The sequence below is a fragment of the Nesoenas mayeri genome, assembly GCF_963082525.1.
Source record: "Nesoenas mayeri genome assembly, chromosome: 3".
Lineage (NCBI taxonomy): Eukaryota > Metazoa > Chordata > Aves > Columbiformes > Columbidae > Nesoenas > Nesoenas mayeri.
Window position 1 is genome coordinate 76,062,357 of NC_137544.1, and position 27,650 is coordinate 76,090,006.

The 27,650-nt window shown below is 43.0% G+C and overlaps 1 protein-coding gene across 1 annotated transcript; it reads right to left on the reverse strand.

Annotated features, from left to right (window-relative positions):
• Positions 1 to 157: 157 nt before the first annotated feature.
• Positions 158 to 27,234, reverse strand: CAPN9 (calpain 9; the record flags this gene model as incomplete). Its single annotated transcript, XM_080342561.1, has 20 exons — positions 158 to 184; positions 1,003 to 1,061; positions 2,045 to 2,161; positions 2,834 to 2,912; positions 4,319 to 4,387; positions 6,724 to 6,788; positions 7,353 to 7,410; positions 7,922 to 8,002; positions 9,416 to 9,452; positions 10,103 to 10,311; positions 10,805 to 10,962; positions 11,658 to 11,818; positions 15,902 to 15,979; positions 17,787 to 17,872; positions 18,123 to 18,206; positions 19,866 to 20,034; positions 20,624 to 20,757; positions 21,365 to 21,483; positions 21,943 to 22,012; positions 27,022 to 27,234. The coding sequence occupies 20 exons, from the start codon at positions 27,232 to 27,234 to the stop codon at positions 158 to 160; spliced, it is 2,073 nt and encodes a 690-aa protein (XP_080198687.1).
• Positions 27,235 to 27,650: the final 416 nt, after the last annotated feature.

Here is a 27,650-nt window from a genome sequence, read left to right on the forward strand (position 1 = left end):
CAACATAACAGGGCTAGAGACCAGAAACGGTGGACAGCATGTGTGCTCCTCTGCACAACAGATCCTGGTAAAGTTTACATGTGAAGAGGACCTCAGCTGTTGAAGAAGTCTCAGCAGCGATGTCACAAGGAAATCCCAGTATACATGTCAGGTTTCTTCAAATATTCATTGCCAGGTTGATGAACTAATATCGGAAGAAAGATCAGCTTTACAATAAATCATTTCAGGCCCTTCTCCCTCCCCCTCCCTACCCCCAAATGAAAGAGAGATGTTCAAAAGCAGTGCCTTGCTCTGAACTGATTTCATGCAGGGAAAAGACCTTAGCTCACCAGGCTTATGTCCTGTCACTAAGGAGACACCTCAGCCAGCATTTACTTCTGTGTTTGGAGGGACAGAGGCAGAGATCTCCAAGCGCTAGGGGCCGATAATAGCAGTGATTTTGTTTGCATCCCAGCAGTCCACATGGGCTCCCATGTTTGTTTTCCTGGGTGATTCATTGTGCCTTACCCCAGGAAGTTTTAGATTAGTGTAAAATGAGGAACAGCCCATGTGTGCAATAGGGAGGCAAAGAGAGCACAAGAAAATAAGAAGCCCATTCTGACAGTGTGAGAAGCAGATGATGGACATGCACAGGAGAGGCTGATGTGAGCTTCTGGGCCATTCAAAGAGTGAAAGACCCTCTGTCCTCATCTGCTTCCCTCCCTTTCCCCCATCGAGAGCCAGTACCCAAGGAAGGAAAAGGCAGAGAATCTAGAAGGGGTGATGGGAAGCTGTCAATATGCCACAAGGCAAGGAAGGAAGGAAATAGCATGGAAGAGATGTAATCACTGCATTTACTGTAAAATTCCAGCCCTGCTGAAACTCATGGCAGATGCCCCCTGCGGCCTCACAGACATGGATGTCAACTGAAGTGTCAGGCAGAAATACTTGGGTTCATAGCAGAGGACAAAGCTCTGGAGAAACCCCATCATTTTATCAGTGTTTATGAAGCTGTGCTCATACCTCGCCTATATTCAGGTTAATGAAGTCCTTGCTTTTCACATTCAGTGCCTGGAATACTCCTGAAATGAAAAACAGGACACCAGCACTGTAAATAAACCTCATTCATATTCACACATGAGCTCCCCATCCCACTATGATGGGTGGCTGTGCCAAGGAGAGGGAGGGCCTGGCGCAAAGGCGGATCACTCGGGATTGCTTAGTGGTTGTAGCTGCTCTGACAAAATGCAGTCCTTGCAAGAGGAAAAGTCTTGCTGACTTAAGGACTTTGTGCAAGTCTCACTTCAGGATGAAACTCTGAAATGAAGCCAAGCAATCTGCATTTCTTTTTATCTCGTATTTATTTTTTCTCTCTCAATAGGTCAATACTTCTATTGCTATAGATCAAACTAGAAAGTAAAGAGAAGAACAAAATGAAAAATATAACTCAAGAAAGTTGATTTTCTTCTCATACAGCAAGTTGAATTTAGTTCAAGTTTGGAGCAACACTAATGATCACTTCAGCATTTATCCAGCTATTTTACTTCTCTCTACTGCTTCTGTTCAGGCATGAGAAAGAACCTGTGCATGGATGAACTGAGACCTAGAGCGCCTCCATGAACAGGGAACCATATCTTCAGCCAAAAATGGACAAGTTACATAAAAGGTACAGGAGATACCTGCCTAAATGCATGCTAATAATCTCTTTGCATGAGGCACAAGCTATATTTGAACCTTGAACTTCTGTGATCCCAAATTAAGCTCATGGGTGAGCCACAAGAAAAGCTATAACATGGACATTGCCAGCATTCTTCACATGCCTTCTATGTTGCTGCAGAGTTTCTGAAGCAGGCTCTATTCACACGGGGAAATTTTCCATTAGCAGCAGAACATTTTTCACTTTAGAGGAGAAGAGCCATCCTAAAAGCAAATGCTAAACACAGCTCCTTTCTGTTAGCCATGTACACACTTGATCTCAGATACTATGCAATACACTCAATGGCAGCCAAAAATGGAACATTTTTTTTTCAAAAGGGAAGAAATTCCAGAGGAAGAAGGTACTTACGACTTGCATTCTCTAAGCGAATTAAGCAGTTCAGAAAATCATCAAATTCAATCTGGAAGTGTTCATCAGAGTATCGGAGGACAATCAGTTGCAGCAGATAGTTGTTGAGTTGGTATCCTTCCCAAAGACACACACACAAAGGAAAAGTGAGCAGCCTTTTAGGCCAAGGAGGAATCCGCAAATCTCTACTAGCTAATCTTGAAAAGCAGTTAATGGGAGGATGCTCCATGGCACACATTCATCCAGAAAGTGATCTGACCACAAAGTTCTTTAAACTTGCAAGTAATAACAAACGCTGAACAAGAAATTTTGCAGTCACTTGTAGTTTCTGGTCCATGCACTTTTTGATGCATGAGGCACCATTTCATCTACCTGAAATTTGGAGAGATTTCTGCAAAACTAGCTCCTTTAGTAAAAATAATTTGTCCTGAAATACACTGACTGCTTTTCATAACAAACAGCTTACTCACAGCTCCTCTGACCTTAAGTGGAGATGGGCTCTGAAGTGGTTTGCTTCAGGGTCTAACCCTGCATATGTGCAGGGCTGCTGAAAGAAATTCAGCTCAGCAGAAATGTAAAGTTGCTCTGACTGATTGCCCTGTGGGGTTGGGGGTACCTGGGGCAAAATGAGTCCACTCAGTGTACCCTCTAGGTGTCCTGGTCCTCTTTGGGGTTTAGTTCTCCTCCCTGTTCAGGGTCACCCAGCCTGCATGATTGGTTACAGGTGTCTTCACCCACAGCTGCTCTGCCTGACAGGCTTCCCAGCTAAAAATGCGATACTTGTCTTACCTGCGGCTTTAAGAGCGCTGCGAAGCTCATAGGAGGACATAGAGCCCGATTTATCAAAGTCAAATTGAAGAAAGATATTCTGTTATGAAAGGAATACATTGAAAGTTCTGTATTTGCATATGAAAGGGAGCACAGACATGGCATAGCAAGGCAAGGCATTTATCTCTAACTGCATGGCGTAAGTGTTTAAGCAAGCTGACAAGACTTTAGTCTAGATCCAATCTGATTTTGTAACTGAGAAGCAAATCTGGGTCCCAGTTCTCTGTCATATGAATAGATTGTTGTGAAACTTAAACAAGTTCTGCCAAACCCAAACATTCAAAAACAGTGGGTTGGTCTTCATAAAATATTCCATGATTTTTTTAAAAGTTATTTTATCTGGGAAAGAAATGTTGATCTTTGCCTTTTGCCTCTTAACTGAGGCACTCTTTTAATCTCTTTTTGTGTTTATCTTGATAATTCTGAAGGCTAGAGACAATTTGTTTAACATGAAGTTAAGATCGTCACTTAGTCATTTGTTTCTAGGTATAAAAGATCTAAAGAGCCACACTCATGGTACAACTAAGAGAACTAGTACAAATGGTTTCAATTTTGACCTAAATATTAAATAATTGTTAAGTTGGAGCTAAATTCCATCCTTTTAATGAGACAACAAATACGTCTCTCCCTTGGAATATGACTTATTTAGAGCTGTTGTCACATTCAGCTTAAAATTTTCCAGCAAATATACGTGTGAATCTCCCTACAGGATACAAGGATTTCTCAAGCCCCCTTGTTAAAAAACAATACATCTTTTGTTAAAAGAGATATGGCATTAGTACCCAGAAAAAGTGTTTGCTATTTCTGATGGACTAGACAAGAGGCAGAGAACTGCATACTTTGAATGCTTGGGTGAAGCATGAATTCAGAAAAAAACTACTAATGACCATGAGGAAACAATTATGATGTCTTTATTTGAATGTTCAGCCTGTGGCCTGATTCTGCAAGCCTGCTTATTCTTACTGCCATGCACAGTGGCAGGGAAATATGTTTAAAATTAGAATCAACACTTTCCCAGACTTCAGTACAGTTGACTCCTGAGAGATCAATAAGGGAAATGCAGTGACTTAGGAAATTATTGTTTCCTACTAGTCATGAATCACCACTTTCTTCTGTACAAGAGCAGTAATGGAAACTCCTTAAGTTTCATTTTGATTGGCTTGCTTATTAGTGCCCATTGCATTCTTTATCCCAAACATAGTTGATTTACTTACAAAAAAAATCTCTGTTAGTTCCAGAAAACCATTATGGTTTAGCATCATGGAAAACTGAGAATGTCTCTGACCATCCAAAACAAGCCCCCGTACTTTTAAAACATTTGGTTTGAGTTTAACTTTGTGGCTTGTAAACACTCCTGTCTCCATTTTTGTCTGTGCATACATAATAAACTATGCAGGAAATAGCTAACAAAATGGAGAAACAAATACAACTAATAATGTCACCTACTATCCATTTCTTCATTTTTTCCCAGAATACTGTGAACTCATTAAATTCCAGTTTCCCGTTGCCACTGGTCTGGTAATCTGAATTAAGGAAAAGGATTTGTTACACAAAGGTCCAAATTCTGTCTGAAATTATGTGCACTGTTCCTTTAAGCAGAAAACATATTGCCCGGAAAGTCAATGGTGCTGCTGAAACCGATACTGGGATTTCTGAGGAGGTGGAGGTGCAGCTCCAGCAGCTACAGTCGTGGCTGTGGCTGTGATACTTAGGGAACATTATGTGGTATAAAAACACAGCTGAGCAATGCAGGCTCCACAGGAGAAAGACAGATTGTTCTGAGACAATAACAGCTTTGGATGTGAATGGGATATAAATGATTGAGAGAATTAAGTTACCTGATTAAAACAAATTGCTACTTGAAGGACTAAGTTAACCAATGTGCTATAGAGACCAGGCTCTGTTGCAATGGCTCAGCCAAAAATTAATGGTAGTTGTGTGGTGAGGCTGACAAAATCTGGTCCTTATGGTCTGAAAAAAAGGTCTGCGTAGCAGTTCTGAGAGGCAGTCACTAGATGTGCCTGGCCTTCCCTCTGCCTGAAGTGTGAGGGTCTTAATACTTATTTTACTGAATTACAAATGTTGCTCAAGCATAGCTCACTTGCAAGGATGGGGCTCTTGCTCCAAAACGCTAAATAAGGAATGGGCCCTTTCCATCCATTCCCCCTTCCCTTTTCCATCTTGCTTGTCAGGACAAAGCTCTTGCTCAGATGGACACTAGCTCAGCAAGCATTCACAAAGGTCAAAATATGCCAAGCAGGGTCTAGCTAATGCCTGCTGTTATTTAAGCATCTACACTGGTGACATTATTGAGGGCACCCACAGATCTCAAGGACATTACCACTCCTGTAAAATGTTGGTCTTTTTACCCAACCAGGTTCTTATTCCTGAGGTCATGTAGAACTCTCTCCTCCCTCCACACTGGCACATGGTCACTGTAGCCAGGAAACTGGTGGCATATGATATGAAGAGGACTCGGCCAGCGTTGACCCGAGTTTGCATTCGTATCATTTTCTCCTTCTTTGCGCTCCAAATACCATGATCAGAGTAGGATGATTATGTCTGCATTGCTTGTGCCTCCAAAGCAGATGAAGAGATGTCTTCCCGTTTATTCAAAACTATGCAGATTTGCTTGGAAGCATTGCAAATCACGGAAACTATTTAGTTATATCCTAAATAGTAAACGTAGGACTGGTGCCATGCTCCTGCGTTGAGTGCAGACTCTGGCTCTGTCCCAATACCATGTAAGGATGAGATGTGAACATGGACCAGCTCCCTACTGAAGCTTGGTTTTTAAAGGAGGAAATTCAGGGCTGGTCCTCTGTTTCTCATTGCAGATGCAATAAGCTGACGGATCTACACTGAATTTTAACATTATGGACATAGCTTTAGCAGGATAAAGTTTTGTCTCTTTTGGTTTTCTGAAATATTTGAGAGGATGCTACCTCTGTCATGGACTGAAGTAATAAAAGCAAAAGATAGGAACTTCTTGGCTGAACAAGCAAGACATAAATGAAATATTAGATTCTTGCCTTATCAGGACTGTATCTCTTTTGTCTCACATGTAACAAAATGTCTGTCAGGGAAGGGTGCTGTAAAAAGCAATTCTACCTGAGGAGAAGCCATGCTAAACAAGCTGAACAGGCACCACAACATTGCAAATGACCAATTTGGTGGGGAAGTAGCAGTGCTGTGATTCATCTCACCTAATGTCTGAGCAGTCATTTAGCACCCCTCACAGTTAGGCACATCCAGAACAAGCATAATTACCCCATCCTTTTTCTGTCTACAAAGGAAGTCTGGAAAGCTAGCTTAGATGTAGACACCTACACCACAAATGCCTAAATTTGGACAGGCAACTCTCGCCCACAAGTCTGCTTCCTGGAGTTCCAGGACCTAGCTGAAGGACCAGATTTTCCAGCTTTTTGTCTGGTCGTGAAAAAAACCCACAGCTTTGATACCAGTAATTTTCAGCACCCTGCTGATCCTTAATTTCTGACCCATTGCTTGCATGCACAACTCTGATGAATTTAACCCTCTAGACAATAGAATTTTCTTAAGTTATCTTTTCTAGGTCCTTTGAGAGTAAATTTGAGATTTACTTTTACAAGTGCTCAGCAATAAAGCATCTTCCTCTAAGTCTGCAGCAGAAAATCATCTGTCTTGAAGCTCCTAACCCTAAATTTCTAGATTCACATAATTCACAACTTTCATGTAATTTTTTAGATTTCTTTGGGTAGTGTTCTACCATGTCATTACCACATCCATTTCTGCTCTCCATGACAGGCAATGCTATGGACAATTATACTCAGTATTCATTTAGCCCCACAAGCATTTATTTGAAAGGATACATCCATAAGAGAAATTATATTTCGGCATGAAATTATACTTAAGTTCTTGAATTTTATGTTCTTAGCTGGAAAAAGGACAATAATAAGAAAAAAAGTCATTGGGCAAGTCTACCCTTTATAAGCTGAAAATAGAAAATAGGATTTCATAAGCAGAGACAGCTGGCTCTTAGTCCTCATTGTGGGAGGACCTGTGCACCGGAACATTAAGACTGTCCTCACTATAGAGAAGTTGTAGCCCAGACAGAGGAGGTGTTTACTGAAGACATGACAGGAAATACTGTCCTTGTTTCATAAATCAGGATATGAGGTATGGAGAATGACAGGTCTCCCGTTGTACAATGGGTCTGTAGCAGGGTCATGGACTATGCCCAGGTCTTACAAGTCCCAGCCCAGTGCTCATCACTCCACAGCAGAGCAGTAGTGCAATGGAGAGTGGACCTCATGCTGGAGGCAGGGCAAGCTCGTGGTTAGATCATGGACCAGATGGTTTCCTGCTTCTGCCTCGGTTGGCTGGAGGACAACAGGCAGGAGTCGTAATACAGCTTTTACTTTTCTATCTGTGAGTGAATTTAATGGCAGCTTTTATGAAGTTCTCTATAGTCCTTAGCTTAAAGGCTCTCAGCACTTACTTTTTTTTAATACAGCATTGAGAACATATTCAAGTTCTTCTGCAGATACCTCCATGTCCTAAAGTAAAAAAAAAAAAAAAAAAAAAGTGCAGCATCTGTTACTCAACTGTTTCTGTAAACAGACATGCCAAAAACCTCAGAAAACACAAACATCGCCCATATGTACTTTATTGCAACTCAGGAAAAGAGAACCATGCAAAACCCAGAAAAGGCTAAAAACGAAATGGTTGGCAAAACAGAAGAGCACTGCTGTGCATAAGGCTGTCTGAAGGAGATCTCAAGCAGGAACCATTGATTCAAAGAAAAATAAACTGCAGCTGGACACTGAACTAGGTAGGCTCTCTCAGACCTTGAGTTCTATCTTTGGTTCTCCTGCTTGCTCACCAGGGACTGCACCTTTCTCCATCTAGACATAATGCATGGTGACATCTGGTGCCCAAACAACACACTACAACTAAGTATACCCCTCCCCAAATCCAACATTTTCATTTCACCTGGCCCTGCGTGGGAGTAGAAGCGTCTCCCCTCTTTCTACATCTTGCTATGACTCACAAAGGTTTTGAACTCACCTTTCCTGCAATCTGCTCAAACAGTGCTCGGAACTGCTTTTCTTCTTCAGTTTCCTGTGAGCTTGGGGTTGGGTTTGGAGGCTGCAACATCAACCACACAAGTTATTATAAGAATTGTAAAACATGACATTTCTCCTGCACACAGCCCCTCTGTGCATCAGAGGATCATAGTACATCTTAAAATAAGGGTACACATGCTCCTGAGCATTGCTAGACTGGAGGCCTACTAACCATCTATAATAGCCGCCCAAGGGGATTTTCAGCCCTCATTTCCTCACCTGGGCGATTGCGTAGTGTGCCATTGCCTTGGCTATCTCAAAACCAAAAGCACCCATCCTGGAAAACACCTCCCCTGCACCACTCTGCTTCCCCAGTCCTTGAACAACCACATCTCCACTGAGCAATTTCTAGTGGCATCATCCAGGGACCTCTTGCCCCTCTTGAGAGCAAGAACCAGAGTCAGCTGCACTTTGTCACATTACCCAGAGCCATCCTGAGCCTTGGAAGCACTTTCAGCCAGCTGCAGGGCTGTGGATTCCAGGCTTCAGTCTACACTGATGAGCAGAGAGATGCTGCACTGTAGAAACACTGCCATAGTTGGGGTGACCATGTAAAGAGGGAGGAGTTCTTGAGACAAAAAAATGGGGAAAAAGAAGGCAATGGCACAGGAAGCAAAGAGTCGGGTTTGTTTTCTCTACCTGCAGAAGGTAAAACATGGCTGCCTCACTTCTTTCTGCTCAGGTTTGGATGCAGCCCCTTAGTGGTACTGGGACAGGTGGACAGATTTACTTTGCTACTGATCATGGCCCTCAGATCCCAGAAATGAAGACACACTTGTTAGCTGGTCCCCGTAGGAGAGTTTACTAAACAGGGACACAAGAGATCTTGGCTTAGCTTGTTTCCATGGGAAGGCACACCACAATCAACAGCTTATTTGCAGGGATACACTTAAACAGGAGCTGACTCAGACTCGACTGCAAATAGTGCTCAGCAGGCAGACCAGGCCATTCAGAAACAAAAGTAATGTAATCGTTTCAGTAGGCACATGTGTGTATCAAGCATTCTCTCCCAAATCCTGCAGATATTGATAAGTAAAATAAGGATATTTGTATGCAAAATGCATGTAGGTATGTGGACATTCTCTTGCCTTTTATTTTTTCATAACAAATAGAATTTTAGAAGATGTGAATGGCCATGTGCCTCCCTGATGTTAACAGGTGATCTTACAGCACACCCGTGGCAGCTGATACCCGCCTCCGCTGCTGGCTGATGCTGACTGCCTTGAAGTGGATGCAGAAGCATAACGATTATGATTTTGATTGTTACAGCTCTTTTACCATATTCAGCAGAACTGACTATTTCAGTCACATACACAAAGCTGGCAATTGTGTAACATTCCTGTGAAATGAATGTGTTTTAGCCAAAGACAGTAAAAGCAGCATGTACCGGCTTCTGCTGAGCTATTTTCTTACTGTTTTAACTCTGTAGACTTACCTCAGGGAGATCAATGGCAACGTTTTCATCTAGATCCCTGGAGAAAACAAAACCTCATTTGGTATCTGAAGATATTCAACATCTGCTTGGGGTGGAAACTTGCTCATTATATTTTCCAGAGGTGAATGATAAAACTGCACTTTTTACTGAACAGGTTAAGTTTAGGTAAAATTCATCAGATAATCCAATTTTTGCACTGTTTAAATTTTGGCATAAGCCCTTAAAACAGACTTTAATCAGGACTCAGGGAGGGCACAGCTGTACATGCTGTCTGCTATAGAATTAATCTCTGTCTTTATTCATTGTGCACACACTTTTTCCTCAATACCCCTTTTAAAATATAAAATTGTCATTTGGACAAACTTTGAGAGGAAACAAACACTGATGCAGTAACAGGTGACAACTGGACATCATCAAGCAGCTAGAAGCTCTTCTTTGCCAAGCTTCCAGAGGATTCCCCATGGCAAGCCCTCTTTCCCCACCTCCTAAACTCCTCTCCATAAAAAGTCAGGTTTAGTGAAAATGGTCAAATGCAAAAAAACCCCAACCCAAACCAGAAAAACTAGGCAATTCCTATGCTAGGGCTCTGCCATAGAGCTGAGGATCCCACAGCCAGATCCTCCCACGGAGCCACTGACGCCACATGTGGGTGAGCGGTGAAGGACCTGGGACTGACTGCTGACTTACTCAGTGATGGCCTTCTTCTCGGAGAAAATCCTCAGGCAGAAATCTGCCTCTTGGTGCGGCTCAAACGTGGTCGGAATAAGAATGTAATCGCCTGGTGGCAGCTTGAATCGGTTGGATACTTCCCTTAAATTAATGTAGGTTTTGCTCCTGGCCTTGGAGGGGTGGTACCTGAAGAAGTCTTTGCCGAGGTGTCCATCTCTGCTGGGGCTCTAAGCGTGGAAATGAAAGCAGTGCTGCACTGGCCATGGTGTGCTGGGACCATGCTTGGCCCTTTCCCAATCATGCAGTCAAACCTTGCTTGGCATAAGCTTGTCCCCTGGCTGTGACTCTGAATCTCATCCCTTCACCTGGATGCTTGCAGCAACCTAGCTCCCACTTGATGGCAATCTTTCCCACCCAGAAGGCAATCTAAGAGGACACTGGAACATTGCCTTCCCGCTTAAACATTCCCTGCCATTAAATATCACCATCCCAGATAGGGTGTCACAGAGTGGTGACAACAGATTTGCCACGCCCAGCATCATGCATGGACAGGCACCTCTGTGTGTGATGAGCGCCAAGAGGGTCAAAAGGATCAACATCCCAAATTTATTTTAAAACCATGTGCCTTAAAAATATGTGATGACTGGCAGGGGTACAAAACCAGAGAAAGATGCTGATACTGATAGTGTGGTTGCTGTGTGCTGTAAAAGCATAGAGTACCTCATAAATAGAGTAGCCGATGGTTAGCATTTCAGCACCAAACTTCTTGAGTTTACGGCGATCCTTTTGCATCAGTGCTGCTATGAATGTGCAGTCATCTTGCCCATCGTCTTTCTCTGTCAAATGCAGCTTGATTTGTGGATTTGTCCAGAAAGTCTCTGCCAATGTAAAGAACACCAGAGAGTTTCTTGCCTTGGGATAATAATACCACCATTACAACTACTAAAAAAAAAAAAAAGGGACAAAAAAGACATTTAAGCTGAGGTTTTGCTCAAATTTAGTTTTTCCATTAGCTGTCATGGTCATGCTTCTTTCCACTAAGTTCTGCGGAAAATAAGCCAAATCCCAAAGTCCTTCATGGAACTAGGTATAGGAAAGATTTATTTTAGGCCTGATATTTTATTAAGTTACTATGGTTTAAATAAAGTTGTCAGATGGGATTTTGTTAAAAGTACCTAGCTACAATGATCCCATAGTGCTGGTGCCAGTCTGGAGTAACACAGTTCAGATCCATGTGCTACTTCAGAGCCACATAAACATGCTGGCTGAGCTGGACTTTTGTCTCATTTTACCCTTACTGCTGCACTTCAGGTGACTTTTATTTGAGCTAGTCCTGCTCGTGCAACTGTAAATTAGAGGCAAATCAGATCCAATGAACTTGAGAGCAAAGAAAGCAGCTCTTTTACTGCCAAATCTCAAGTGGAACCATATGAACTTTTGTCCCTTTGGTTGGTTCCTGCTAACTGAGACAGCTGGCCTGGCCTGCACCCACAATTCTGGCTACAGAGTAACAGGAGAGGGTGGGTAAGGACTTTGGTGCCTGCTTCTCATTTTCAAAGCAGTATGTATTTACCTAGAAAATTCCTGCATCCTCCTGCAGTGGATCCACGTACCCAGCTTCCTTGGTGAATGGTCACCTCCCATTTGTGGGCAGTGCTGTCTTCCAGGGCATCTGGAGTCAGATTGCAGATCTCAACCTTGTCAAAATGCACTTTGAAGTCTTCAAATTTCATCCTGAGTAAAAGACATGGGAAGGCACAGTCAGTCATTCACTTCAGTGACAGATGCCCTGCAGAAGTACTTACTTGCCACTGTCCCAGGACCAGATCGCCAGCTTGTGTGGATCTCCATAGCTTCAGTGACCATGGAGATATGCTGATGTACACCAGGGGAGAAACCAGTTCTTGCTCACTGTGGTGTAAACCACAGGCAATCCCGTTGTCTGGGTCTAATTCTGAGATTTTTCACACTTTTCTTTTTACTCGATAACTGCATTGATTTTATTCAGTTACATTGGAGTATAAGGTGCAAAGAAGTAACGCTGGCACAAAACCTACTGTGGAAAGAGGTATTTCACCTCTGTGTTGCTGGAGAGCCAAAGAATGGCAGTCATCTGTGCAGGAGATAAATCTGCCTACAGATCAGCTGTCTGGTCAACACCAGCATGACAGTACTACAGGGGAAACATGGTGATGTATTAGCCAAGCCATGGTGTGTCTAGCCTGTCTGCACGGCAGTTAAAGTCATATTTTGGCCTCTGCTAAGGTGCCTGGGCTCAAGCTGTTCACCCTCCCTTCCTTTATTGGTGCTTGGGACCTTGCCCTAGCAAAAACATACACCAAACATGAGGGACAAACATGTACTTGGACTTCAGTAACAGCTCCAATCTGCCCTTGAAGGTGGTATGAACACAGCTGCCTGCTACTCTGTCATGTAGATTGAACTACATCTATTTTATGCCCAAGGTGAACACATATATATGGCCACGAGAAGAAGGAAGCAAATGCCACAATACAGGTATTTTTTTGTTGCTGGGCTGGTTCAACACAGCCTGCTCAGCATGCTGAGAGGCAGATAAACTATGTGATATTATCTAGCAAGTAAAAGGGCAAAAAGATACCAACAGACCTGCTGGCCAAGGAAGCTGGTGTTCAGGACTGAGCAAACAGCCAAGACAAGGGACAGCCAGAGCCAGGCATCCATGTGGCCATGGCGTGCAGCCCTGGGCAAAGGGAACAGAGCAGGGAAGATTTTTGGCAGGAGCTTTGATAGTGGGCACTGCAAGGACAGGATGTTCAAAGGTCCTAAAACTGAGGGTAGCCTCAGTAGGCTGAACCTCCCTCTGTAAAAGGGCAGAGGTGTTAGACCTTCCTGAAGGCAATTTAGCATCCAGATGTGTCCTCTGCTCTGAATGACTATCTCCTCTCTAACAAGAACTTCTGTATCTTTTTCCTCCAGTGGCTGACATGCCACAACAAAACGGAGTGGCAGGAGAGTAAAAGCTCTCGGAGACCACACGTTTATCTGCGTTAGCAGCAGATAGGACCCAGCTAGCCCTCTGGGACTAGCCTGTAGCTCACTGGAGACAGCTAGCTCCATTTTTCGGCTGCATAAGAAACAGATATCTGTGGTGGTGTTAATTTACACTTTCTATGGGCCATTTTACAACTTGGTTTTAGTGTGTGAAGAAACAGTAGCGTTTGCTTTCCTGAGCTCTGTCCTCCTCTTTGTTGGCTCTTCCCACATACTGTTAGCCCTAGGCACTGCTAATTCTCACTTTGATGCTCAGTACATGGGAGCAGAGGCAGCATAGCAAAATCTGTCTTTAAGTGGCTCAGTTTCCTGGCCACACCATGAAATTTTGGGCTCTTTGAAAATGTGCTGCAATGCAGATGACGAAGTTGCACTTTACAGATCAGATTTGGCTCCTAAGAGCCAACATCTGTTCTGACTGCCCTAGGGCTGTCCTGGATTTGTACTGGTGAAGGCAAGAGAAGAGTCTGACCCTCTTATTTTAGGAGGGAAGGGACTAGGGTGACATGACACTTACTTTGCTTTAACTGTTCTGCAGTTTTTGACCTAATTTCCCTGCCTGCACTACCCTTTCCCCTAGCCTTCCTGTTCCACCTAGGATGAAACAACACAATACATGAGAATAAACAGATACATTTCTTTTTCTTCCTCTTCTCCTTCATTTGATAGAAATGACCCTGGTTTGGGGAAATGACCATTGCTCTGTGTGCAGTCAGCACATGGAATAAGCTGGGTCCAAAACCCGCAGCACAGTTACAGAAGTTGTTCATGAGACCATAGTAGGTTTTCTGGGCTCCTTTTCAGCTTCCAGACACATTTAAAAACTATGTACAAAGAACTGGCTGACTGTAAAACTTACTATTAATTCTACTTCAGTAGAAATCAGTTATGGTGAACAGGAGAAAAGCCCCGTGGCACCTTATATTATTTGCTAAGCCTGAAGATAATGTGTGTCACAGAGAACACATTTTGAACTCTTGAGGACCTAGTTACTTCACTACTCACTATTTCTAGCAGCAGGTTTCAAAGCACCTCATAAAGATTACCCCAGTTTTCCGAGGAGGCAAGCCAAATTACCACCGGAGTGGTGAACAGACCACTTGAAAGTCCTCAGCTGCAGAAGCAGGAATACAGCTCAGCCTCCATCTCCTCAGTTAAAATGCATCAGCAAGGACCACAGTAGGAGCAAACTGAAAGCTGGAGGGTAGCAGCTATGTTCAACTCTTCCCTCATCTGATCATGTTAATGTCTTTAGGGATACATCACATTCATTGCTCGTGCAGTCTGTATATGAAGCCTGATGGGGAAACTGTCAAGGTGTGGCTTAGAGGGGGCAAAGGGGCAAACACTTCTTAGGGAAATGCACACTAGCCAAAAAACATTAAGAAAAGTAAATCTAATGGACTGGGTTTAGCTGGTATCAAACTTGCCTGTCTGGTTTTGGAAGCATTTTGTATCTTCTGCATATGATTTTTGTCCACTTAAGTCCTTCAGCAAAAATTTCAGACCCAGTGGCTTTTCTTTCTGCTCTGAATGGCTGAGATGCTGGATGAGGAAGGCCAACATTTGTCTGGATATACTCAACCTCATTAATTTTTATTTGCCTTCTGAGGACTTCTTTAGCTATCAGCTTAGGTCTGCTGGACAGATGACTTTTTAATGAATTTCATGCCTCATTTGATGACTACTTGCACACTTGTATATCTCCATTACACAGTCAGGCTTTAAGTCATGCCCTGCCCTGAGAGACTTGCTTGAGTACCTTGGTTTCCAGGTCAAGACTTTGCCTCCTTTTCATTTAACCCATAAGCTCCAGATGTCACCAGGTCAAAAAGAGACAAAAAAACCCAAACCACAAAAGCTTTTTGGAAAAACTGGAAGTGCCCTAATGCATTTGCAATGTCAATAGCAAAATAACTCAAAATATCCTATGTAAAAATACCAAAGTACTGGATCAGCCACTGGACCTACATCCCCCCAGAGGTATCAAAGTTTGGGACAAATCTTTTTATGTGACCTAACATGCTACATTGTCTATTTCAAATCACTTTTCAGGCTTAAAAGTGAATTTTGGTTTAACTTGCTGGAAAAATCTGGAATAACCCCACAGCATACTACTCTACATTTACCTCTGTGCAAAAGATGTGAGCATCTGGCCCTAGAAAATGTGACCACACACATTGTCAGTAGCACATAGCATGGTTGATATGGGGGGGAAACGTGCAAGTCAGCCATCTGCGCTGTCTGAGATCGTGAATTTGGCAGGAAGAACGCTTCACACTTCAAAAGCAATCTCCACCACTTTTTTTTTTTCATTTGATCTTTTCTTAAACCTTTCCATCATTTCACACATATCTTGGTGTTCTTTTACTTTCTGTAACACATAGTGTTACTTCTCAGGGCTGCCTTCCTTTCCAGTGTATTCCTAGCATCAATCCTAAAGGCATTTCATGGGTGATAGAGTGCAATACAATGCTCCCTTCTGCCAAGCCTGCCTTTGCTCATGGTGAGGATTTAAAGGGTGTTACATTCATGGCAGACACACAGTATTTGAAATATGCTAATGTCATTAACTAAGCTGACTTTTAGAAAGGTTTTTGTTATTAAAATAGACATGTGTACACACAAAAAAACCACAGAAAACCAAGTGAGCGTTCTGCCTGAGCTGTCCTAGGAGGAAACCAAACATTTCCTCACTCAGAGATTTCTCCTTTATCACTCATTTTGCCCACTTGCACCTTGATTTCTGAGTAGAGACACACACTGCAATGTCCTGTGGCTTACCAGAACTCTCCATCATCCAGTGCTGCCTGAGATAGGCGTTTCTGCTCCGATGGACTGACCAAACGCCATTCCGGAGAGCTGCAAGAGAACAAACCCAAGCTTTACTACAAGTATGTGGCAATTAATTTTCTGTGGCTCAGAACGACTGGTTGGACACAGCAGCAGGCTGTTCTTCTTCCAGATGTGTTTTATCTGAGCAGCACACACAAACACAAATGCCTTTAGGATGTTTCCTGAACCCTGCAGTCACTCCACGTGGTAGCAGAGACCCAACTAATGTAGCTGGAAGCAGGACGGGGCCAAAGATCCCAAAGCTTCTCCACAACAGTCCTGCGTGGCATATTCCACACAATCAGAGCTGGAATTGCTGTCATGCGTTGAGGCTGGGTATAATAGGCGTACCAGTAAACCTCAAGATTTCGGTAGATCACATCCTTCCTTAAATCTGTTTTTAATCTGTAGCACCATCTTCTCTCTTAGGTTTGTCAGTAATTTAGGGCCAGACATTTCTCCAAAATTGAGTCAATGGGAACCAAATAGACTCCTTGGCCTGTACAGAGAGATTTGCTGAACTGGGGTTGCAGGTAAAGTCTTTGCCTTCTTTTCATTCACCCTAACAGTTCTGGCTGTAGTAGGTGATAACCAAACAAAAACCTGCTAAAGCTTTTTGTTAAAACTGGAAATGCTCTACTGCATTTCCAATCTGACACAATAAACATGAACTAGCAGACACCTTGTGTTGAAGTTTTTAATTCCAGCAACCACTGCAAAATGTTAATACAGATTCCTGTATTGACCTGCAAGTCCCTCTGTATCTTGAACTACAGAGAACCTCCCAAGAGCACCACTAGAGCTCTGCTTTGCAAAGACAGCCTTTGCAATAAGCAGCCTGAATTGCCAGATGCCTGTCCTAATCTTAAACTCTCTATTTTTTTTTAGATTTAATCACTCATTATAAATGCCAATTATCCACATTTTTCTTTTTCAAGATAATAAAGGATCCCAGGTGACATGGAAATATTTCATTTATTTCTATGTCATGTTAAGTACAGGGACATTCAAAGTGGTCCTACAGATGACTATGTGTCTCAGCAATTTTAAAGGGCCAGCCATGTTATGGCTCTATATCTGTGTGAATAAGAAAAGCTTAGTAGAAGAAAGTGAAACAAAAAATGAAGCCATGCATATATGCAAATATATTTAAAAGTGTAGGTTGGGGGGAAACATAGTGTTGTTTTTTACTATACAATTTTTTCTTTTTGTATTTTTTGCACTGCATTTACCTTCCTTTGGTAGTAAAAGCAGACTGCTTTTCAAATCAAACCTGATGTGTTTTTGTGTCCTTCCACAACTTTGGTGTATACAATATGAAGAGGGTCTCATCTAATGGTCATATATAACCTGCAAGGTTACTGCCCGTTCCTGATATGTTCAGAAACCCGGAAGAGTAAATGCAACTAGACACTCATAAGCTACTTAGAGGGGGTAATATAATATTTGTTTTGAGCTTATCTGAAGTAGGACAAAGAATGGGTGCTGTGTTACAAGTACTACATACAGCAAGAGGCTTGCAGAAAAATTTAAAAAACAACAAATTGATAATTTTTCCAATTGGGAGTGTCTTAAAATTAACTTAGTCCATTTATATTAATGAATGATTTTTGCTAATGCTAGATTTTGGGGGCTAAATAACCTTGACAGTGTCCCCTTAATTGAGCAGCTTTGAAAGTACCAAGGGTGAGGTCTAGTATGGCAGTAACACTGTTATGCATGTTTAAACCCTTGATTTAGTGTTCTGCAGAATAGGTGGGGCTGCAGGAAACTGTGGAGCAGTAGCTGGGATTTGACATTTGCAAGGCCGGCACATATAGGACAGAACACACACTTGTCACTCCAAGGGCCATTCCACTCGACCTGTCCCCAAGGATTCCTTATCCTTATGAGCTGCACTTTCTGTCCTCGATAGCGCATCTGAGGAAGAAGCAAAATAGAGAAAACACCAAGTGTCAGTAGCTGGGAAGCAGGTCTTCTCCAGGTTGCAAAGGCTGGGCAAGCTGCTGTAACAGCTGGGCAAAAGGTATGGACTGCAACAGATGTAGGAGGGAAGGATGGGTGGGAATTTGGGTAACTTCCCCAGGATAACTCCCCACATCACCTGAGGTTGGGGGACCCTCCCTTATCTTTTCCCCTGGTCTCTCCTTGCCTGTGCTGCTGAACATACCTCATCAATGCCAGTCACGGAGTAAGCATGGCCCTTTATAAGGCCAAAGGGGGTTCTGGCTTCTGACTCGGCAGCACTGCTGGTCTGAAATATGGGGAAAAAAATGTTAATCTCCCTCTTCAGAGAGAGATCACAAGTGGTGCCACCTGCTCCTTTCCAAGCATCAGGTGGGAGGTCAGTGGATAACCAGTACTATGAACAAGGAACTTGTATTTCTGCCTATGCAGACAGTGATGGTGCAATTGTGCCCTTTGAGGAAAGGATTTTTTTTTTTATCATTGTTCACTCAGAGGGAAAATAAAGTGTTTCCAGGCTGAAATACCTTCTTTGCTCCTGTGATTTTGTATTAACATCATTTACATTTCCAGGATCTCAATCTAAACTGCCATTCAAATGTGAAATGGGTGCCATTCAAATGGGAAAAGGTACTCTCAGACTGAGATCAGATGTTGATATGATTTCATTTCTTGTTAGAAGACATTGATGAAGTAGTGATAGCAGTGAAAGGTCCCATCAGTCAGCTGAGTATCACATTCTCTCTCTAGTTTAATAAATACTTAATTAGTCTTTGCAAGCAGCAAAGCTTCATCAGGAGAGAATGGGAAGCTCAAATCAGAAAACACTGAACCCAAAGTTGAGGGCACAGTGGAGAGAGCTTGTGGAAAAGCCCTGCTTGTAGTCAGGTAGGCAATGGGTTTTAGACAACAGGTCTCCTTCAGCCTGGCCAAATGTTCAACAATCGGTCTCTTGAGTAGAGGGCACACAAAAGCCTCGCTCCCACCTTCTACCCCAGCCCGGGCAATTCTTTTGCTTTTGTTATAAATTGCCTGGAAGGGAAATGAAACATTTTGTGCTTGGTGGGATTTTTCATTTGCTCTGAAACCTTTTTCCCCAGCTGCTCATGCTGCTGGAGAAACCTGACACACTTTTATTCCTGAACCACCTTTCCCACTGAGCACAGTGAACAAGGAACAGCAACAGGGATTTCACTCTTTCTTTTGAGCAGCTCAAGCATTTTTTTCAGCAGAAAGCCAAGGGTACATGGGCAGCTCCTTTCACCCTGGATCAGACACATTGGCAGAGCAGTGTAAGTAACCTGTGCAGGTGCTACCCACTGGCAACATTTTCTCTGGGAAAGGTGGAGGTTTCAGTCTCTGGAGGGAAAAACCTGACATACTCTGAGCCCCAGCCCCTGTTTACAAACACACTGATTCTGAAAATTGTCTTGAGTCCCTCAGGTCCCCACAGATGGTGTTACAGAATTCTGTGCTGAAAAAAAATCAATGTTCTAGTCTCTGGAACCAGTAAGTCCTCAAAAACTATGGTAAATTTAATGTTAAGTGACCAAATAAGCCAGGAAATCAATTCACTCTCACTGAGTGCTCATATTTGTGTCATTTTTGCCTTAAATACAGTGGCCATCACCTGCTGCAAGTGGTGAATCTTTTTCTTTTCTTTTCTTTTCTTTTCTTTTCTTTTCTTTTCTTTTCTTTTCTTTTCTTTTCTTTTCTTTTCTTTTCTTTTCTTTCTTTTCTTTTCTTTTCTTTTCTTTTCTTTTCTTTTCAGCAAGTGTACTAAGGACTACATTAATATTACATATCTATTAGTTCACAGCTATTATTTGCAGAGTTAAGTGCATACCCATCTACTTGTCGTTCATTTAACCAGTCTTAAAAAGCAGGTTTTTTTAACACAGAAACCACAAAACTAAATTGAAAAATTCAGACCCGGTTTCTTACTTACATCAATAGAGCAGCCCACCATTGAGCACCTTTTCAGAGCTTTCTCTAGGATTTCATAGAAATTGTCAGGAGCCTTTTTGACCTCATACATTTCTCCTACGCCCCCCGTGAAATCCTCCATGGCTTCTATTGTACTGCCTCCTTTCAGAGCCTCGTAGCTGCCGTTCAGCCTGGAAAACACATGCTGACCATGAGACATCCTTTCAAAACTTTGAAGATACCCATGTTCGATAACTTTCTCACATGTGTGTGAAATTGCAGCAATGGAACTGAACTCAAAAGAAGCATCCCAGAATGTACCCAGGATATATTTGGATCATTCTGCTTTCCTTTTTAATTGCATTTTTAATTCATTAATTTCTCCGTATCCTCAAAGCCTGGGGCTTTTCTTTCTTTAGTGCCAGTTATCAGGTTGGCAAGGACTGAATATCACTGCCTGTCAGTAGCTTGCTACCTGCTGAATTATTTTAAAATACACAGTTAGCCAGAATCATCAATTGAGGTCTCAGCAGAGACACAAATGGCAGGATTCAGGCTTTGATCCAACTCTGTTGCTATCGGCTAGGGTTGTATCTAGCAATGTGCTGGAAGCTGGACATAACATCTTTAGATCAGGGCAGCAGCAAATGCAAAAAACCCCACCACAAACAACAAAAAATACTGGATAGAAGCTGCTCACTTGAGTTGTGAATAATGTATGTACACATTGTGAATAATGTATGTACAAATAGCAAATCATGTATGTGCAATGAGACTTACTTGGCATAGGCTTTCTCTAATAAAGCACTCCAGAATTCATTGTGTTCAGCTGAGTGCAGGAAAACCAGCCGGCCGTTGAAGGTGGGTAGTCGGTCATCAATCACAACATCCAGCCACTCGTTGTGCTGCCAAAACTATTTAGAAAGGATGTGGCATGAGTTTGCTGACAGCATGTCATTTCCTGAGGGTAGGACTCTGTTGTCCCAGCACTTCTAATTGTAAGTTAGTGACTGTCACAGGCTTGATTAGAAGTCATGAGTAAATCATTCTTTCCCACTGTACCATGAGAAGCTGCTCTGAAGGAAGCATAGTATATCTTAAGAAAAGACTAAGATTAAAAATGTAGAGCTGTACTGTAGCTCCTTGTCTGAATAATGTCACTCACATAGCTACAGAATTGGTCACCATGTGGTTCAAGACACCTTTAAGACGTACATGGATTACAGATCCTGGTCCAGCTCCTTTAAGACCTTACATCCTAAGTGGGACTTTTGTGCTTGGGAAAATGTGAAATGATTTCTAAAGCCACATATGTCTTCACAGAGCAGAAGTGGTTATGTGTGTGCCTATGGGAAGCTGACATAGCCCTCTAGGTTGTTCCTCAAAACATGAACAACAGTGTAAGATGTTTTTTCAGTGTCTCTTCTGCAATAACCAGCAAGCCCACTGCAAAATAGACCATGACGTGTAATGACCAGCTTCTCAGAAATGTGTTCATGGTATGTCAAAAGTGCATCTTACCTGGAAGTGAAATATTCCAGCATAATCTGGCCCAAAATTTTGATCCAGTGGCACCACTCTTGCTAGCGTTTTTTCATTCAGTGTAAGAGAAGCTAAGGCTGCTAATAGCCAACAGTCACCTGTGAATTGAGAAGGAGGTAAAAAAACTAATTTTCTTCCCTTCAGGAGGAGAAGAAGCTGGTGTAGAGGCCAGAAGAGATGTTATGGCAGTTAGTTGCTACCCCTCTTGAAATCTGAAAGACAGCCGGTGTGTTTCCAGGAAGCGTGTCCCTGCCTGGCCAGGGCACAATGTGCTTCAGTTTGGAGGTGCTGGTGGACAAAAGGCTCCCTGGGTTCACAGTACCTCATGTGGTGGTGCTGCCCTGATCTTGAATCCCATTGCACCAGGATGGTCCCTGGCATGGATGGAAGTGTGCTACCAAAGAGGTGGCTGTGGGCAAGGTGAGCATGGGCATCACCCTCAGCTTCACTGCTACCACCAGTTCAGCAGGGACAACATCTCCTTGCACGTAGGGATATTCCTGCTGCTCCGCGTGGGGTGTAGGCATGAATGGGTCCACCCAGGGGGAATCACTCACCAAGGTCGCCCTGGCAAATGTCAGTCCTTGTGGCTCCTCCAAGGATAAACTTGGGGTCTTTGACAATGTCCTGGGAAAGTGGGAGAGAGATGCAGAAATTAATTAGAATGTGCCAGGAAAGTATCACCCTCACTCTGAGCCCAGACACATGACAAGGTGTGTGCCACGTGAACTGTATTATCAAAAACTAGGTGGGGAATCTTTGCTAATTAGTTATAATGTAGAGCAATTAAAAAATCAACTGTGCTCATTTTTTCATAATTAGTTGGCTGCTAATGAGAGTCTGGCATTCTTTATTTATCTGTAGGCAATTTTTAAAATATCCTAGCACATCCTCATCCAGAATCTCAATGATATTAGGAGACAACCCAAGCTAAAGTTGTTTGTTTGTTTTCTGTTTCCCAAGGGCTGGAAAAAACTAAAATGGGCAATTTACCTTTAAAAGAACTATTAAGCCCTTTATTTGTCTGTAGGTAATACCTGGAACATACAGTGTCTGACAACCATGAGACCATTTCCTGCTCAAGTAAGCAAACAATAAAGGTAGACTGCAGCCTTGTTTGTTTTACTGAGTTAGTTTTCAGGAGGAGCTAACACTACCCACCCTTGTGTGCTCAGTTGTCAGGGGAATGGGTGCTCATGGTGGCATTAAAGCAATTCTCAAGCATTCATTTGATTGTTTTAGTTCAATTACTAGCACCACAGCTAGACAGAAAAATTACAGTGGTAAACCAATAAATGTGGTAGGTTCTCCCTTCTTTTCACTCCTTTCCCTTGAACTGTAAATTGAACGCAATTTATTGAACTGACTAGAAAAGGTTGGAAAAGGGTATCTAATATATTAGTAGAGGAATATGCCTGTAGTTACTCAGTCTGCCCTGATATCTTATTGCATGAAGCAGACTCTACATAAACAGCAAAAACTTAAAAAAAGAAATTAAAATGGGGAAAAACAGATGAACACATCCAATTATTTATTGCCTGCATTTGCCTAGAAGGAAACTGTGCTGCTTTTGGTTTGTATCACTATATTTTGTGAGGCCATCAGGGTGGGATAATGGCAGTTTTGTTGAGCTTCCTGCACTCATTGCTGAAGCATCTGCTGTCGGCCACCACTGGAGGCAGGACATGGTCCTCGCTGAACCCACACTGCTCATGTGAAGCTCACCCTGCAGAGGCAATGTTCAGGAGGAAGCTGGTTTGCATACTTTTTGTTTGCCTTTGCTGGGGAGGAGGTGGCAGCCTGGTCATGCCCCAGCCACAGGTGACCCCGAGGGGGAGGTACCACGGCACCTCGTGTCCGCAGTGCGTGGAGCAAAGGGAAATCAAACAGCAGCTCCTCCTTACCTGGCCCGCCTGCTTGTTAAATACACCCAGTCTCGTGGGGACTGGGTGCGAGCAATAAAAAATGCAGCTCATTGTCTTTAGACTTAAAGATAACATCAGCTGATAAAATAGCTGATCTTTAATAACACGCCTTGTTTCAGCATCACTGCTCTCAGGGAACATAATTCTCATGGCAAAAGCTGTATTTAACTGTAACCAAGAAACTTTGTGTTAGCAAGGGATGAGATGAAAAACCTTTCCACTGACATGGGTCTGAACATTAGATTCATGGCTCATTGCTTGCTACACAGCTCTATAACTGATGTGGAAAAATATTTTCTCCCATCTCCTATGTCTAAAGCAAACAATACATAATTTAAAAAATCAATAAGAAGGACTTGAAAGGATTTTGACTGGACTTGTGACACATTCTCTGTTACACAAAAGAAAATGACACTCTACAGTTTTTGAGTGGATGTTGTAAAAATAATATTAATTTTAAAGGGATTTTCAGGCTGGATGGTGTAATCATAGAATCACAGAATCATAGAATCATTTTGGTTGGAAGAGATCCTCAAGATGGTTGAGTCTAATTATAACCTAACCCTGGCACTACACCATGTCCCTAAGAACCTCATATATAAGTCTTTTAAAACACCTTCAGGACTGATGACTCCACCACTTCCCTGGGCAGCCTGTTCCAATGCCTGACAACCCTTTCAGTGAAGAATTTTTTCCTAATATCCAATCTAAACCTCCCCTGGTGCAACCTGAGGTCATTTCCTCTTGTCCTATCACTTGCTGCTTGGGAGATGAGACCAACATTCTCCATGCTACAACCTACTTCCAGACAGTTATAGACAGCGATAAGGTCTCCCCTCAGCCTCCTTTTCTCCAGGCTAAACAGCTCTCATCAGACTTGTGCTCCAGATCTCTCACAAGTTTTGTTGCCCCCAGGCAAGGTGTGTCAGGGCTTTCGGCAAAACCCTGGATGGATCTTGCATTCACAGCATATAGTAATCGAAGAATTCTCCTGCACAAGGACATTGCCTGTAAACAGGGACATGCAGTCCTCACTGAGATGAAACAAGTTGGCCCATGGCTCCCCTGATGCTACATCAAACCTGTGTTTCTTTAGACTCAAAGGAAAACAAATTGCATCCCCTGCATCTCCATCTTGCATTGGTAAAGGGGGTACATGGAGACCTAAGAAAGGCTGAGGGTGAGGCTGTTTAGGTGGCCTTATCTCTGTGATCGCATTTCTCTGCCTAGTTCCCGCATACAGTACCTGTCACACTGGTTGCCAGTGGCTGTTCATATTAGGAGAATTTGAGAATTTCTGTCTTACTTCCTCCTGTAGACTACTGACTCATTTGGTATAGGCGAAACACCTTATTTTTTTTCTTCATTCTTCAAATTATATGTCTAACTTGCCTAGACACTGAGCTGTTAAATTTATCCTGACAGCTGAATTTAAATATAAATTAAGAAAGAATAGAGGGAAGGGAAGGAAAAAGGGGAAATACAATGAGAATGTCTTTTATTCTTCAGATTATTCTAAAATTTTGAAAAGGTACAGTTTCAAAGGTTCAATTTGTAATGTAAAGAGATTGCTACACAAAATCACTAAATATCTTTTTGAATCTTAGAGTACTTAAGATTTCTGTAGTAAGCCAGATATTCTTCTGGTGCAGATCCACATATCTCACTGATTACAGTGGGAGATTTAAAGATCAGGGCTAGCTGAGGGTCTTGTTCACGCTGTGTACAAATATGTATACATGCACGTATATGCATGTCAAAATAATAAGAGAGCCTTCACTACTTTCATTACTAAAGATTAAACTCTAACAGGGTGTGAATCTGAAGACAAACATTATTTGTCTCTGCAACTACCTGCATGTATTGTGCTGCAGTTCATCCAAGGTACTGTAAAACACTGGTAGGAGAGGCAGTGCAAACCAGCCTCTGTGAAAAGCAGTTTGAACACTGATACCCTGCAGAGGAGCTGTGCTCTCGTGCCACCCTCACTGGCACCACGACTTTACCAGCTGAGCAATGAACCTGCTCCAAGCCTATATCCCACTTGCAGAGTAAAACGTGTTAACTTAAAATGGTGTTACGATGTCCCTATTTTGCTGCTCTTCCTGGTAGGTACCAGAGATGAAACTAATTAGCTTAAATGCTAAGGAGCCAGAGAAGAGCATAATGAAAACCCCGTCCTTACACATCCTTTCAGTCTCCCCTGAGCTTTATTTCTCACTGTTCAGCTCACAGAAGTTCACCGTTTTGCATGGTGGGAATTGGAGCGTAAAGGCAGATCCTGTTTCATGTAACTTGCTCATCCTGGAAATGTTTCCAGTTCAGCGTACAAAGATCCTGATGAAGATTGTGACAACTTCAACAGAGAGACCACTTTCTGCTGTCCCTGGGTACAGTGCACAAAGACACAGAAGCTCTCAGCTGATACTGGTCATGTTTTTACAGTGAAGTCTGGCTACTGTGGAGCTCCAAATGGGAAAAAAATACAAACTAGCACCCAATGGCTGGCCAAAAGCTGTTATTTCTGATTAGTGTCAGAACGTATATTTTTGATGCCCCACAGCACTCCAGAGTCACCACTCCAAAAGCATCTCAGCCCTATGGCTCCATCCTGTGCTGGGGGGCAGCCCCACAGCCCACCTGGCTTGTGTGGCACAGGTAGGCAAGGCAAGACAGTAGTGCCTGCAGAAGCTGCACTTACCATGTGTAGGGATCTCCTGTTTTTTCATAGCTGAACATTGTCCAGGAGTAATAGCTTTAATGCTCTGTACTGGCATTATGTTAACTATCAGATGCTGAGGCATTTGAATGCCTATCATTGTGGATTAAGTTAAGCCAAAATTTAAACACTTCTTTAAGCTTATTTTGTTATTTTTCTCCCTTTGGTATCAGAGTTGCCAAAGGAAAGTTTTCTACTAAAGGAGAAGCTTTCGGACTATGAAGCAAGAGAATAAATGTCAGTCATTAGCAAAGCAGTGAAATGTAGACACAAATTTTCTGTGGCTATTAGTTACAGAGTTATATGGGGAGAAGGACCCTGCAGTAATGTTGCATTTGTGATCTGAGGGCATGTGACTAGTGAAGCTTCAGGCTCTCACTGTGTTATTAATGATTGTTATTCAAGATGAATTAAGAGATACTCATCAAGCCCTTGGCTACTACTGAATGGCTCAGTAACCATGGCATGTATTCATCATCTCTTGGTCTTTCACGATGGAAACGAGTATGCAAGTATAAGAGGCTCATACTCCAGAAGTTAAAAGATTTAAATTTTTAAAGTTTAACCTTAATTATTAATTCCCTACACTAACAACACTTGACTTTTCTGTAGTTAGAATGTAACTATAATGTATTTTACTCTTAAATCCTTGCATGTCCTCTTATTTTCATCTTAAAATTGCTTTTGTTTGGCAGTAATGTAAGAGAGAAGGCTGATTGCAAGTTGTTTATGCATGTACCTAAATACACATGCATAAAGCATGGCTATATAATGAGCTACAACTGAAAAATGGGATGAAGCCTTCCAGCCCTCTCGTCCCATAGCTTGAGCCCTTTGTAGACAACATCCCAACCTCGCACTGCCCTGGAGGTGGGAAGGGTTTCCTCCCACACTTCGCCTCTCTGAACGTGCCTTGAGTTTGGTGCAATCCCAAATCACAGCAGCATCTGACTTTTGGTAGGATGAAAGGAGAGAACGCAACACATACTCACCCCGGGCCTCTTCCAGATGAAGGGAATAGGTGGCTTTTCACCAAAGAAGAGAGAGGAGCTGCAGGCAGGGAAGTCAGGGTCCTCAAAGAGAACCCCCTTGCGCAGACATTCCCGCTTCAGCTCCTCATAGGACTTCCCCGAGCCCTGGGTGGCCCGTGCAGCCCCGCGCAGTGCCGGTGGCCTCGGCTTCGAGTCCTGGTACAGGTGGGGCATGGCTCCCTCCTGCCTGCCAGAGAGATCCCAGGAGAGAGGTGGGCGGCAGAAGGGAGGGGAACAAGAAGACAAAGGAGAGGGGGCAAAAATACCTCTAGTGCCTTGCAAAGGAAAAGGGGGAGGAAAGGAGCAGGAGCGTGCTGTTGGGAAGGTGATGGTGTCCTCCAGCCCTCCTCTGCTGCACCTCCTCGAACTGCAGGGTGAGCCTAGCTGCTCTGAACAGCGGCAGAGATGAACACCCTGAAAGCAAACAGGGAAGGAGAGCGGCCAGCACTGGCTACACTGGAAGCGGGAGTGGCCAGGTGGTGCCTTGTCCTCCCCCGGGGCAGAGCTGCCCAGCGGGCAGGGTGTGCATGGGGAGGGTGTGCGTGGGGAGGGTGTGTGTGGGGAGGGTGTGCGTGGGGCCAGGCACGGCT